Source organism: Acanthisitta chloris, unplaced genomic scaffold (assembly GCF_000695815.1).
Source record: "Acanthisitta chloris isolate BGI_N310 unplaced genomic scaffold, ASM69581v1 scaffold14000, whole genome shotgun sequence".
Taxonomy (NCBI): Eukaryota; Metazoa; Chordata; class Aves; order Passeriformes; family Acanthisittidae; genus Acanthisitta; species Acanthisitta chloris.
Window position 1 is genome coordinate 25,762 of NW_008650075.1, and position 12,946 is coordinate 38,707.

General features: G+C 39.9%; 1 protein-coding gene across 1 annotated transcript in view; it reads left to right on the forward strand.

Moving 5' to 3' along the window:
* SLC2A9 (solute carrier family 2 (facilitated glucose transporter), member 9) overlaps nucleotides 1–12,946 on the forward strand; it is a gene marked incomplete at its 5' end in the record, with an annotated part of 56,273 nt that overhangs the window by 21,868 nt on the left and 21,459 nt on the right. The window contains one exon of the mRNA XM_009083624.1: nucleotides 7,551–7,738. Within this exon, the coding sequence (XP_009081872.1) occupies nucleotides 7,551–7,738 (188 nt within the window). The remainder of the gene's footprint in view (nucleotides 1–7,550; nucleotides 7,739–12,946) is intronic.

Consider the following 12,946-nt stretch of genomic DNA (forward strand, 5'->3'; position numbering starts at 1 on the left):
TTTGGGAGTGAAAGGAGTTTCAGTCATCCTGACTCTCCCTCACCTACAGTCCTTGCAGTCTGATTAATAAATACTCTGATTCTGTTGCTTTTTTTCCCCCAGTAGCCACTGTGTTTGCCCCTGTGCTTCTGTAACTCAATAACCTTTGCTGATCAAATAAAAACATCTATTTCACTGAAAATTTCCAATGCTTTCATATTGCTTCAGTTTCACAGACACAGACCAGAATATTTTGTTCTTACTTTAGATTCTAGGTGTAAAAGGATTTGTTTGAATGATCACAGCCTCTGTATTCTCTGCCACAGTGAAATTACTGTGGTACCAATACAGCTGAGATAACGCTGAAAATTTGGTTTGGCTTATTATAGGGACACATTTAAAACAGGAGTGTACAAAAAAGAAAGGAGTGTGATTATAATGCCAAAATACCAAACATAACTGCTTTACAAATTATTCCTAAAAACGTCATTGGGATATAACCCTTAAATTTTCAGTCATGAACTTGTTGCTTGCAAAATTACTTGTAAAGTGTGAATCAACACCTGAAACACAAATTTATTAATCTTTTATCATGAAATCAAAGCAACCCTATCCCGTTTCTTCTATAATGAAATTAAAAAGTGACCTGTTTTGTTTTGATGAGTCCTCTGAGAAAAGAAGGGCACAGTAACAAAGAGAATCTCATGTTGTCTCAGTTTGGTGTCTAATGAAGAATTCTGTAAATATTAGAGTGTCATATATTTAGACATACAGTTCAGTGCTTAAAATAAATAGCATAAAAGCAACAATGCTTTCTGGAGAGTTCTTTAGCTATACAGTGTCAGCAGAGATTTGAGGAGGCAGAGAACATCTTTTTCCAGGGACCATGAAGGAAAGGGCTGGGCTGCCAGCTGTGGTCAGAGCACCCAGCAGGAACATCTTGTGACTGGCTGGTAGGTAGTAACTTCTGCAGCACCATGGCTGGGCTGGGAAAAGATGCCTTTGGGTGCCAAGTTTGAACTGGCTCATTTCTGCCTGATAAAACTGTAGATGCATTTCCTGAGCTATGGCTGGCAAAGAGTCACATCTGCAATGCCATTGCATAACATCACACTTGTTATGAGGAACTATTGCAAATCCTGACACAGTCCCTGGAAACCTCAGCACTGACAGTCAAAGTGAGCCTGTCATAGGGAGAGTTTAAAAATTGTAAAGGAATAGCAGTAAAATAACATCACCTGCCTTGAAATTCTCATCATTTGCCATTGCTCGTAATGCACCAGCTGCAGTCTGGGGTGTTTTCAGCATACGTGTTCCAAAAATAGCTTCAAAGCTAATCCAGAGGCAATGGATGTGGGTTTTGAAGAGGAAGACATCAGGAGAGCAGTTACCCAGACTTTATTTGGTAGTTGAAGGGAAATGAGCTCTAGCAGTTGGCTTGCTGGTTACAAGAAAGTGGCTTTCACAAGCCACTCTAAAGACTAAGTTTAGATACCCTGAGAAAAGAAAAAAGAACAGTGACACAAAACGCTTTTACAAAGGATCTGCTTATCAAGAGAAGCTTTTGGGCTTGGTTAATTCTAAAAGAAAAGAATTAGTACTAAGATATGTAGTAGTACAGAGTGAAACTCATTTTGAGTGTAGTCAATTGTGCTTTCAAAACAGTTAGGGACCACTGATTCTAGACAGAGGTTTGCAAAGGACCATAGGATAGTGAAGGATATATCTCCCTGAATTTCCCTCCTGTCCCCTTATCAAGCAGCCATGCTCTCAGAATTGGCCACCTTGTTTCCCAGGCAAGGCAAGCTATAGGAGATCAGGTGCAAAATAGGCAAGGAGGATTCTTAAATATCATTTTGGAGTTCATAATATCATCCTGTAAGGCAGCATAGAACATGTCATCTTATACTGCAGTGTTCTAACATCTCTGCATGCCTTATTATGATTCATGTTAAGAACACAAGCAATTTTCTTACTGTTGCACATCCTTCGTAATCACCCCTCACCTAAAGCAGAAGTGAGAGCATCTTTGCATCTCTGTTTAGCATGTTGATAGGTGGAGAAGGAGTTTGTTTGATTCCCGGAATGACCAGGCAGAGGATACCTGCAATATTAGACCAGCGTGGAAGGTCTACCCTGGGGCATATAGAGAAGTCCAGATAAGGCATAAACCAAGTCTGGCATATCTGGAGGAGTGCAGTGGAGTGGCAAAAGCAGATGGGGAGGAGAATTCACAAATTAGCTGGGTGAATCAACAATCAAGACAAATGATCTGGCTGTTCCCATTAGCAGCAGAGAAATGGGGGAGGAAAAGTCTGACTATTAGGGAGACCAGAGGAATTATGAGTTATTAAAATGCCTTTCTGCTTGTAAAGCTGTATTCTCCATTTTAATGCTGGCTACAGTAATGCTTTTGAATTATTTGCCTCTTAGCTTTAATCTGCATATTAATATCAGAAATATGCAAGACGTTCATCTGATCAAATCCTTTTTCTTTCTCCTAATGGATCAAGGCTATTCATGCACGTATACATTTCACTGTGGATTATATCTTGTTGGAGAAACATAAAACTGCTGCTTGTATAAGGTCTGCTGTATTTAAGGCATATGACTACACTAGTCTTTATGAAATACTCTAAAATGTACGTGTATGTCAAAGCTTCTAAAATGGAGCTGATAACATTAATCTTCCTAATTGTTTTAGAGCAATAATGTCCAGTGGAATAATGTAGGTCATTGAGTTTCCACAAAGTTCTGTTCCTGCTTTCATCCCGTCCTTTTCTCCTCTATCTCAGGAGATAATCAGACTATAACTATCAACATACATGGAGTCTAGGTCTCTTTTCTGGCAGATGTCTTTAAGGGGCAAACAAGAGACTGAAAGAAGGACCAAAATGTGTTGTGCAAGCATGAAAAAAATGAAGGGATGAGGTTAGAGCAGGGAAACATCATGTGCAAGCATAAACCAGAGCACCATGAGATGCTACTCTGTGAGCTCAGACTAATTGGTGAGGCCTGAGATGAGTGATGTCTCCTGCACTCCAGTAGCAGGGGTTTACCTGGTCCCCTGATTTCCCCTTTCCAGCACTGCAGATGGTGCACACTGTGGGCTGAATGTGGGAGAAGTGATTTATGTTTTGAGAGGAAGAACAGAAGACAAGAGCAACAGCATAATCTGTAAAGCTGCTTTGCTCAAGAAGCTAAAATTCCAGTAATGGAGAGAGGGTAGAATTATCCCAGCACCTCTCCCAAGTCCCATAATTAATATTCTCCTCACTTGGTAAGAATAGAAGGAAGGAAAATGCCTAGCAGTTAACTGGTGTGATTCTTCTTCATAATGCTGACCAGACAGCAGAGGAAAAATGGGTATTTAAGTGGTTGAATCAAAGGACTTTGGAAGGAGATTGTGTGAATGAAGAGAAACAGAGATAGAAACAGGAGGAAAAAGAAAAATCTGCTGCTATAATCACATCAAACAGTTTCCCATCCATGCTCTAGGACAGGAAGAGAGGAGTTTTACATTAGGTGCTATCAGTAGTTGCACACCAAGTGCCCCCCTGATTTGTGATTATAGCAACGATGTAATATAAATAACATTAGTAGTAGTAATGTGGTAAAATGGAACATTTTTATGGTTGACAACATTGGTTATAAACACTCTCAGCTGGAGAGCTGAGGTGTCTCTTTTGAAGTATAATGTTACAGGGAGGGAACTTGCATTTTCTTTGCAGCTACAGTAGCTGGTGATGTAAATGAACAGTGGAGTCCAGCTGGTATCCCAGCTGGCCAGAGAACATATATTGCTATGTCTTCAGGGTCAAATAACTTAGATAACATGTCATGGTAACACCTGTTGGTGATGCACAAAGTCTGTTCATCCAATATGTTCAGACATACATTCAAACTGTGGTCATGAAAGAAGCATTACCATAGGTGTAATGGGAACTGTAGATTTAAATTCTTAGAAGGATGGATTAGGGTTGATGCCTTTTCATGTCATAAAAGAGCAAGTTCATTTCTGATTTTAAAAAACAGGTAGTTAATTTTTTGCAAAGCCCCTCATGGGGCCCAGATCCAAAGTTATAGCAGGTATGTATGTCTATACTGTATGTCTACTGCCTCTCACCAGCAGCCAGCATTGATAAGAGAGGCCTGAACAGGTCCATCCAGCCAATATTCTGTCCCCAGCTGTGGCCAAAGGTGTTGTTTAAGCTGAGCTTAGGCAAAGCTTTGTGCTGCATTGTTTGTGGCAGTGTGACATTTGGTTTAATATGCTTAACCATCAGGGAAATGAAAGTGAATGCGTCCATGGGAAACAGAAGACAATAATATTCATGCTGCTGATTTTATTTATTTTTTTAGTTTTGATAGTCATAAGCCCAAAGTGCTGCCTGTGACCACTTCTCTCTTTTTCTGTTTCCTCTTGCTTGGGGCTGGTTCTACACTGCAAACCACACGATAGCATTTTGATACTTTCAAATTTCTCCTCAAAGTTTGCCTGCTAATTCTGTCTTTATGATTACAACTGCTTTCTTTGCACAGTCTTGGAAGTACTACAGTGGAAAAAGAATGAGTAATTCCCCGTGTAGTGGAGTTCTTGAGTGTCCATCTTCAGTTAATTTCAAGGCGTGATTGGTTTTAAAGATGGTACCGACTGATTTTATTCAGATCTTTGAACCACTTTCAAATGCTTCACCTTTACTTAGCTGAGATGAATAAAAACTGGTGGTGTAAATGGAAAGGTTTCCTAGCTCCTTTCCTCTTGACTTCTTTTGCTGTTTATAAAGGAATTACCCCAACATTTGAAAGCTGAGCATCTAGGACCTTCTGATCCAAGGAAATGAAATACAGATCTGGGAAAGGTCTAAAAGTTGCTAGAACTGCAACTCCTTAGAAGGTTTTAAGTGTTCAATGAGAATGAGACTTCCCTATAGAGAGGAGCAGCCACAGAGGGAAATAAGTCATTGCAGCAAGGAGAGGAACCACTGCTGTGCTTCTCAGTGCCAACAATGCAGGGGTTTAAGATGAAAAATGAATAAAATTGAACATCACACATTGAAAGACCTTTGAGTTTTCCCATCTCCCTGCTAATGCAGAATTTATTTCCACATTAGTTATGTATAAAATTGTGATTCGTATGGTACTGAAAATCTGGTAATGGAAGAACATGGAAGATGTTAACTAGCAGAAAATGTGATTTTCCAAGAAGATTGAGTCTTGTCTACTCAAAAGTATGCATGTATAACAAAGTGTTTTCTTAGTATCTTTTGACTTGTTGGTAATATTAAGTATCTGTCAAAGTTTCTTAGTGGCACTTACACCTTTGCACTTAATGCCAAGGAGGGAAGAAATGAGGTGTCTATATTTTTCTTGTCTTGTACTTGATAATTTTGGTAATTGCTGGTTTTTACTTCCTGGTCCCTCTAAAAATACAGCAAGCTCCCTTGTGCAGAAAAGACAGATTGCTCTCCTTTTACTTGACTGCACCTATATTTTTTTCTTATGTGCCCTAAAGTAATGCTGAGGATTCTAAGGACAGAAAAAATAAAGAAAATTGTGCACTGACCTAATTCACACTGATAAACCAGATGCTTAGAAATCTGAGAGAATCTTTTCAAAGAAGAGTATGGTGATATATCTCTGATTATTCTCATCTGTACCTGAATTTTTCTTGATCAGTGTTCTAATAGTACTGAGGAAAGTGTAATTTAAGCACAAAAAAATTGACTTTTAACATACCATAGGCACACACTGTTCTAATATTACATTTCTTTTCTCTGTCTAAAAATACTTCACACTCATTTTAATGAGTGTTTAGCATGTTGTTTATTAAAAAAATGGGCAGTGTCACATAGGCAAAACTGAGCAGCTTAAAGTCTGGGTTTTGAGGTTGGAATTTGTTATCTCATTTCTAATTGTACAGTCTGTGTGAAAAGATAAATCTTGTGCTGTTTCTGAGAGATTTAAAAAGTCTGACCTCTGCTTTCACAAGAGAATAACTGGCTATCAGAATATATGAATGTCATAAATTCACTCAACACCCAGAGGTGGTTTGTCCCTTAAAAAAAATCCTTCTTGTTAAGCACAGTCATGTAGGGCCTATTAAAATGCATTAGAAGTGCTAACAGCCTCAGAAAACCTTGGCCCAGAGCTCAAGTTAGTTCCCTGTGCTGCCAGACTGGGAGCCAGGCAGGACGTGCAGCATTGTGCATTCACCAGAGTGACAGAGAGGGATGCTCTGGGGAGGCCACTGGTTCATTTGTGTGACCTATCCCTCACAACATTGAAATGCCACTAATTGGCCTTTTCACCTACTGGGTAAAGTTAAAATGTTTCCCTATCCCAACCTAAATAGAGTCTGGACATTTTAGCCATGACTAGCCAGTGTCTCTGCCTTTCTTGACCATCCAAATGCTTTTTAAGATCTGAAAGAATGCAAACATTCTGAAAAATGTGGTCATTTATTTATAGGCAATGCTGTGCAAAGCTGTGGGTAAGAAGAATTGATTTGGCTCTCAGGAGAACCAAATGAACTTATTCGTTTAATGAAAATAACAATTTTAAGTGACCTGCTGTGTAAAGGATTGTTTTGAGAGTTAGCATCCTACTGGGTCCCAAAGCCATGTTGCAGGGGGATGTGTAATGTAATTGTTTCTCTGCAGTCATTCTGAGATGATGAGCACTTTTAGCATCTCTTAAAAAGCCAACCCCTGGGGTATGCTCATAAGATTGAGACAAAAGTATCATCAACATACACAGTATCTGTAAAACAAGGTTGGTGGAGACATACCATGTCCATTAGGAGGTATCTGTTTGTAGCACCTCTTGGAGGAGGTATGGAAAACTTTTATTATTCACAGTGGAAGGATATCTCAGTAAATCATTGATGTACAATAATCAATGATATGTTTGTGGGGAAATGAGGTTAGTTGGATGCCCATATTTACCATGTAAATTTTCTCTTGTGTCTCCAGCATTGACAAATAGACAGTCTTAAATTGCTCTGGGTAATTCTTTCTAATACTAAGCATCTTGACAAACTGAATTCTTGTCTATATACTAGTAAAAATGAAAGGCAATATGAGGAGCAATAGGTATTCCATTCAAATCCCTGCCTTTTCTTGGTTTACCAGACTTAGATACATTTTTACATCTTATTACTTCTCTATCCAATCTATCTCCAGCAATGAAATCAGCTATACTGTTAGGCTGCAAAAGTAGCCAAGTTGAATAACATTCAGAGCTGCTTTGATATTAAATCTTTATTTCAAGTTGCACAGAGTTTACACTCTTCACTGGACCTTGGTCTATATTATATATGAAATAGTGTAAGAAGAGATGTGGTAGGAAGCCGAATAATTCATATTCTTGTTGCAGTTTCTGAGACCAGTAGCAGGGATGAGCCAGATCACACCTAGAGCAGGATGCTATTGTTGGCAGAGCAATAATTAAGTTGTAGCTCATCTATGTCTCTTGTTTGTGTCACCCATTTCCATCTTGAAGAATCAAATCTGTTCTAAATGCACATAGTGCCAAGTGTCTGGCCTAAAGTACATGTCCTCTCTTTGTAGCCTTTCAGAGATTCCTTGGGAAAGATGATGTGTCTAATGAAATAGAAGAAGTTTTGGCAGAGTCTCGAGTCCAGAGAAACACCAAGTTAGTGTCGATACTTCAGCTCCTGAGGAACCGCGGTGTGCGATGGCAGGTCATTACTGTGGTCATCACCATGGGCTGCTACCAGCTCTGTGGGCTGAATGCTGTAAGTGTCCTTCTTCAGGTCATGGCATCCCCTCTCCCTCTCCCTCTCCCTCTCTAGAAGAAGTTTTGGCAGAGTCTCGAGTCCAGAGAAACACCAAGTTAGTGTCGATACTTCAGCTCCTGAGGAACCGCGGTGTGCGATGGCAGGTCATTACTGTGGTCATCACCATGGGCTGCTACCAGCTCTGTGGGCTGAATGCTGTAAGTGTCCTTCTTCAGGTCATGGCATCCCCTCTCCCTCTCCCTCTCCCTCTCCCCTCCCTTAGCTGTTTCTTATTAGTTGTGGTTCTGTGACAGCAGCATGTGGAAAGGTCTACAGAGTTCTGTATTGTTTGGGGTTTCTTGTAAAACGAAAACAAAAGCCATAGTGTGTTAACTTTGAAGGGACACATGAAAAGGTAGCACAAATCAGCAGAGTATGCAGCTTTCACTTCTGATACTCAGGTTCTCTGTTTCTAGTCTGATAAGCCTCGTGTTTGTTCATAGTCTTTTCAGTAGACATTTCAGCTCAGATTGGTTCAGTTCTGTACTTACAGAAGTCAGCAAAAGTTCCTGTAAGTGGTTTTAAGAGGTAACACTGCATGTTTGATTTTGTTGTTGCTTTGATATTCCTGTCTTGGAAAGCGGAGAAAAAGAGGAAAAAAAAGACACAAAAGACTCAGTAGTGATTCCTGTTAACCCTTAATGTGTCTGAAGCTAATGGATATTAGATGTCTCCTTCTCTATCTGAACCTATTGCATTAGCTATGAGGCAGATACAGGACAATTTAGGTTGGAAGATCCCTGTGTCTGGTCCCTGCTCAGGTCAGGACTGACTTCAGGGTTGGCTCAGGCTACTGAGGGCTTAGTGCAGTTGAGTTTAAAACTTGTTCGAGAATGAAGAGGCCACAACCTCCCTGGGCAACCTGTGCAAGGAATTTATAGTACTTCCAATGTGAAAAGCATTTTCTTTATATCCAGTCAGAACTATCCTTCCTGCAGCTGGTGGCATCTGGCTTAGCTGCCTTATGCTGCATAAAACAGATGTTCTCATGAAGCACCTCAAAGAAAAAGGGGTTTTTGTCATAGTTTAAAGGTGATAGTTGCTTAAATGTATGAAAGGCAATATTATTGCTGCTGTAAGGAGCTCTCTCTGTGGCTCTGCAGCATACTTAGCTAGCTTTTTCCTCCAGGGATAATCAATGTATATACTTTTGTATGTATGAACACTAGGTCAGGCTTACCTCAGGTATGTCTGCAGCTTTAAAACTCCAAATACAAAGTAATTTGTCCAAGACCATTTAAGAGATTAATGCTATTAGAGCTCTGGTATCTAAAAGTTTTGGACAAAATACTAGCAGGGAATGAAAAGATTTTTTCATCCTGTGGGGTGAATTATATAAAATGTTTGTATAGTTGGTGTTTTCTTCTGATGGTAGGATTTCAGTGCTAATGGCAGGCTATTTTATTCTTCATCGTGGATACTTTTTTGAGAAAAGAATCATAATTATCTTGTCATCCAGTCCCGAGACTTATCAATGCATAAGTGAAATAAAATGACACTTATAGTAAGAAACAGATTGTTCAAATAATGGAGCACCTTGCCTAAAAGAAAACTCACAGCTAAATTTTCAGGGATAATAGAATAGTTTTGTGACTTTGAGGATACTTACTAGATGACAGAAATTGTCCAGTATTCTGTGGCAGAGCAGAGCCAGACTCATAGCTTGAGTGGGGATGTGGGGAGACAGTGAGACTCAGAAACGGATGCCACAGTTGTTTAAAAGTGCCATTGCGTGGCCACTTTCTGAAAATATGTCTCAGAAAAACTGTCCTGGCCAGGAAACCTGTGTGTTGAGTTGGCTATTTCCAGCCTTACCTTATTTTTATTATTACTTTGCTTCTTCTCCCATGGTATGCCACTAAGCATGAAAAAAAATTATTCACACAAAATTTGTGTTTTGAAATCAATTCCTTAAATAGTTAACAATAGTTAATAGTAAAATCAAGCAAGTTATAGGAGAGGTCAAGAGAAATAGCTGGACCACTTATTAAGAGACCAGGCTTAAACTCCTTGTTTCTTTTGCTTTCCTGGCTGATCTTGCTCAAGTCACATGAAGCTCAAGATTAGAAGGCAGGTCCAGGTGTGACAGATACTACTGAACCTGTGTCTTGGTTTGCCCAAGTGCATCTGAACTAACCTGCTGGGTGTGAGCCAGGTTTAAATACTGTGAATGCTCCTTCTAACTCATCATTCCCATCATTTGCTTTGCCTGTTAGTCAGTCTGGCCTTTTCCAAGACTACCATCTGGACAGGGCATATGGAAGAGGTGGAATTCTTTCAGGTGAGAGTCTCAGGTCACTCTCCAGGGAAATTGCCAACTGGTAGACTTCTGTAATCATCCTGCTGGTATCTGAGAACACTTGCTTCCTTTTAAGGCTTTTATTTTATATAAAAATTTGTTTTGCTTAAAAACAGTACATTCATTTGTTTTCACATGAAACAGAAATCACGGTGAAGCCCTAATCATATCAATGTCATATTTGCCAATCGAATCCTGGGCTGCAGCAAAAGGAGTGTGGGCAGCAGGTCAAGGGAGGTGATTCTCTCCCTCTACTCTGCTCTCATGAGACCCACCTGGAATACTGCACACAGTTCTGGTGCCCTCAACATAAGGAGGACATGGAACTGTTGGAACAAGTCCAAAGAAGGACCACAAGGTTGGTAAGAGGACAGGAGCATCTCCACTATGGAGACAGGCTGAGGGACTTGAGGCTATTCAGCCTGGAGAAGAGAAGGTTGTGTGGAGACCTCAGAGCACCTTCCAGGAGCTGAAGGGGCTCCAGCGAAGCCAGAGAGGGACTCTTTGTTGAGAGCTGCAGTGACAGGACAAGGGGCAATGGATTCAAATTGAAGGAGGGGAGGTTTAGGTTAGATGTTAGAAAAAAGTTTTTTCTTGTGAGGGGTGAGACACTGGCCCAGGTTGCCCAGGGAGGCTGTGGCTGCCCCAACCCTTTCAGTGTTCACAGCCAGGTTGGATGAGCCTTGAGCAACCTGCTCTGGTGGGAGGTGTCCCTGCCCAGGGCAGGGGTTGGGACTAGATGACCTATAAGGTCCATTCCAACCCCTCAAAATTTTATGAGTCTATCAATGTTCAAAATTTTAACAAAACACCAAACAGTCTGACCTAAACTGGCTTAAATAATTTTGTATGTCTCCTTTGATCTGATGATCTTTATCTGATACTTATCAGCCGTAATAAATTTATCTTCCACCATTGTATCTCAGTTCTAAAGAAGACACAAAACTACAGTGAAGTTTTCACTGGTGAAGTTTATCCATTTTCATATCAAGGAATATGCTGTACTACATATTGTTTCAAGGAAGTCATTCCCAAAGTGGGATCCCTAGGCTTCTGTTGGGTCTCTCCTTAAGGAAAATTGAAAAGAAATCATGCCGGGGATGGATCTGGGTAGCAATGTGTTTCCAGTATGCAAAAGATCTACCATGGTGTGCTCTCCACAGCTGGTATGGGGAACACCTGGCACTGGGTAGTGTAGGAAGGGCTGAGTATGCAGTGTGCCACATAGTCTTTGTCTCTGGTTTTGCCCATCCTGGGTTTGAAATTTCTGCCCCATTTTCCACAGCTTTTTCATTGTAAAACGTTTAGCCTAATCATTAGCTGATTTTGTTAGCTAATGAGATCATTAGCTAGCAAAAACCATGTTAGAAAAATTACTTAGGTGGAAGTAGAATAGTCGTCATTAGCCTAGTAAGTTTGCCAATACATTTCCCTGTTTAATAGTATATGGGCTGAAAAACATTCACTTTATTGTTTTGAAATGTGTGTATTTTGTTCATTTTTATCCTGATTTATTTTTACATTGCTACAGAGAGTAGTAAATCAGTGAATCTCATCCTGTCTTTGCTCTGCCAGTTTTTTAATCTTACCATCTGCGGTCAGTCATGCTCTTCTGCAAAACCATTTATGAAACATCTGATATTCTAGTCGTCATATTTTGGCAAATTGCATTCAGGAATTAAGTGTTAAATGACTCTTTGGTCTCTTTCTTTGCTTTTAAGGTGTGCAATTTCTCTGTCATTTTAAGAAGCTCTAGCTGCTATTCAAAACTGATATGAAGAATGAAATAGTATGAAGAAGAAAATAATTTTTATCAGTTTTTGTGCTACCTTGTTTTCCTTATATACTGTGTAGTTATATGGCAAGTGAACACATTGTCAGAGTAGTGTGTCCCCCCAAAACTGTCAGAGGTCATAAACATTTCAGAGGGATTTGGGATCTGATCCTTGAGTTTGCTTCAGTCTGTGCTCTGTGCCAGTGCACATTTAACACTAGCACATCTTACATGAAGGCACATTGCTTCATACAGAGAAGTTTTCTGCTATAATTTCTCATCACTGCATTTGTTCTGGTAAGAGCTGATGTGCCAGCAGTAGGAATAAAAGTCTTCAATCAGCTTTTCTTTCTGCAAGGTGCTAAAATGACTCCTTAGTCCCTGGTGGTTTACTTTCATGTTATGTAAAATGAGTTGGATTTTCTTCCTTGATCTGGGACATGCAGCTTCATTGAAGGGCTAGTTGTGAATTTAGAATGTTTTTGGGTTTTTTTTTTAGCAAAACTCCCTAGTTAGTACCTTGATGGACAAAAGTAGCATGAGCATAATATGCTGGCAGGCAGCAGGGTTTTTCTCATGCAATCAGGACACTTCATTCACCAGACAAACCTTTTGTTTAGCATTGCTTGCCCAGTCCCATGGAGAGCATCTGGGAAAAAAAAATCCCTGCTACTTTTACCTTTACTGTCATTATTTCTGGCTTTCAGTTTTGTTGCCACAGGTAATTAGTTACCTGTGGTTTACAACTTTTCTTTTGATAATCAGTTGTTTCAACTATTTTTCATTTTCTCTATAAGTCATTTTCATCCTCAGGACAGTCTCTCCCTGCTGCATGCTTTAGGCAGCCAAAATCTTTGGCTAGTTCTTTGCTGTTACTTTGAGTCCAACATAAATATTGTATGGTTTTCAAACTTTATTTGTGATGTGAATGGAGCTCTGATGCTTATCAGACTTATTATTTTAGAATATCACCACTATATATTCTCTGCCTGGATATTGTCACCACTGGATAAGATTTTACTAACCTCCAAGCTATGCAACCTGGGTTTCTGCCCAGTAGTGACAGCTACTTCTAGCCTATGATTCAGTTCAT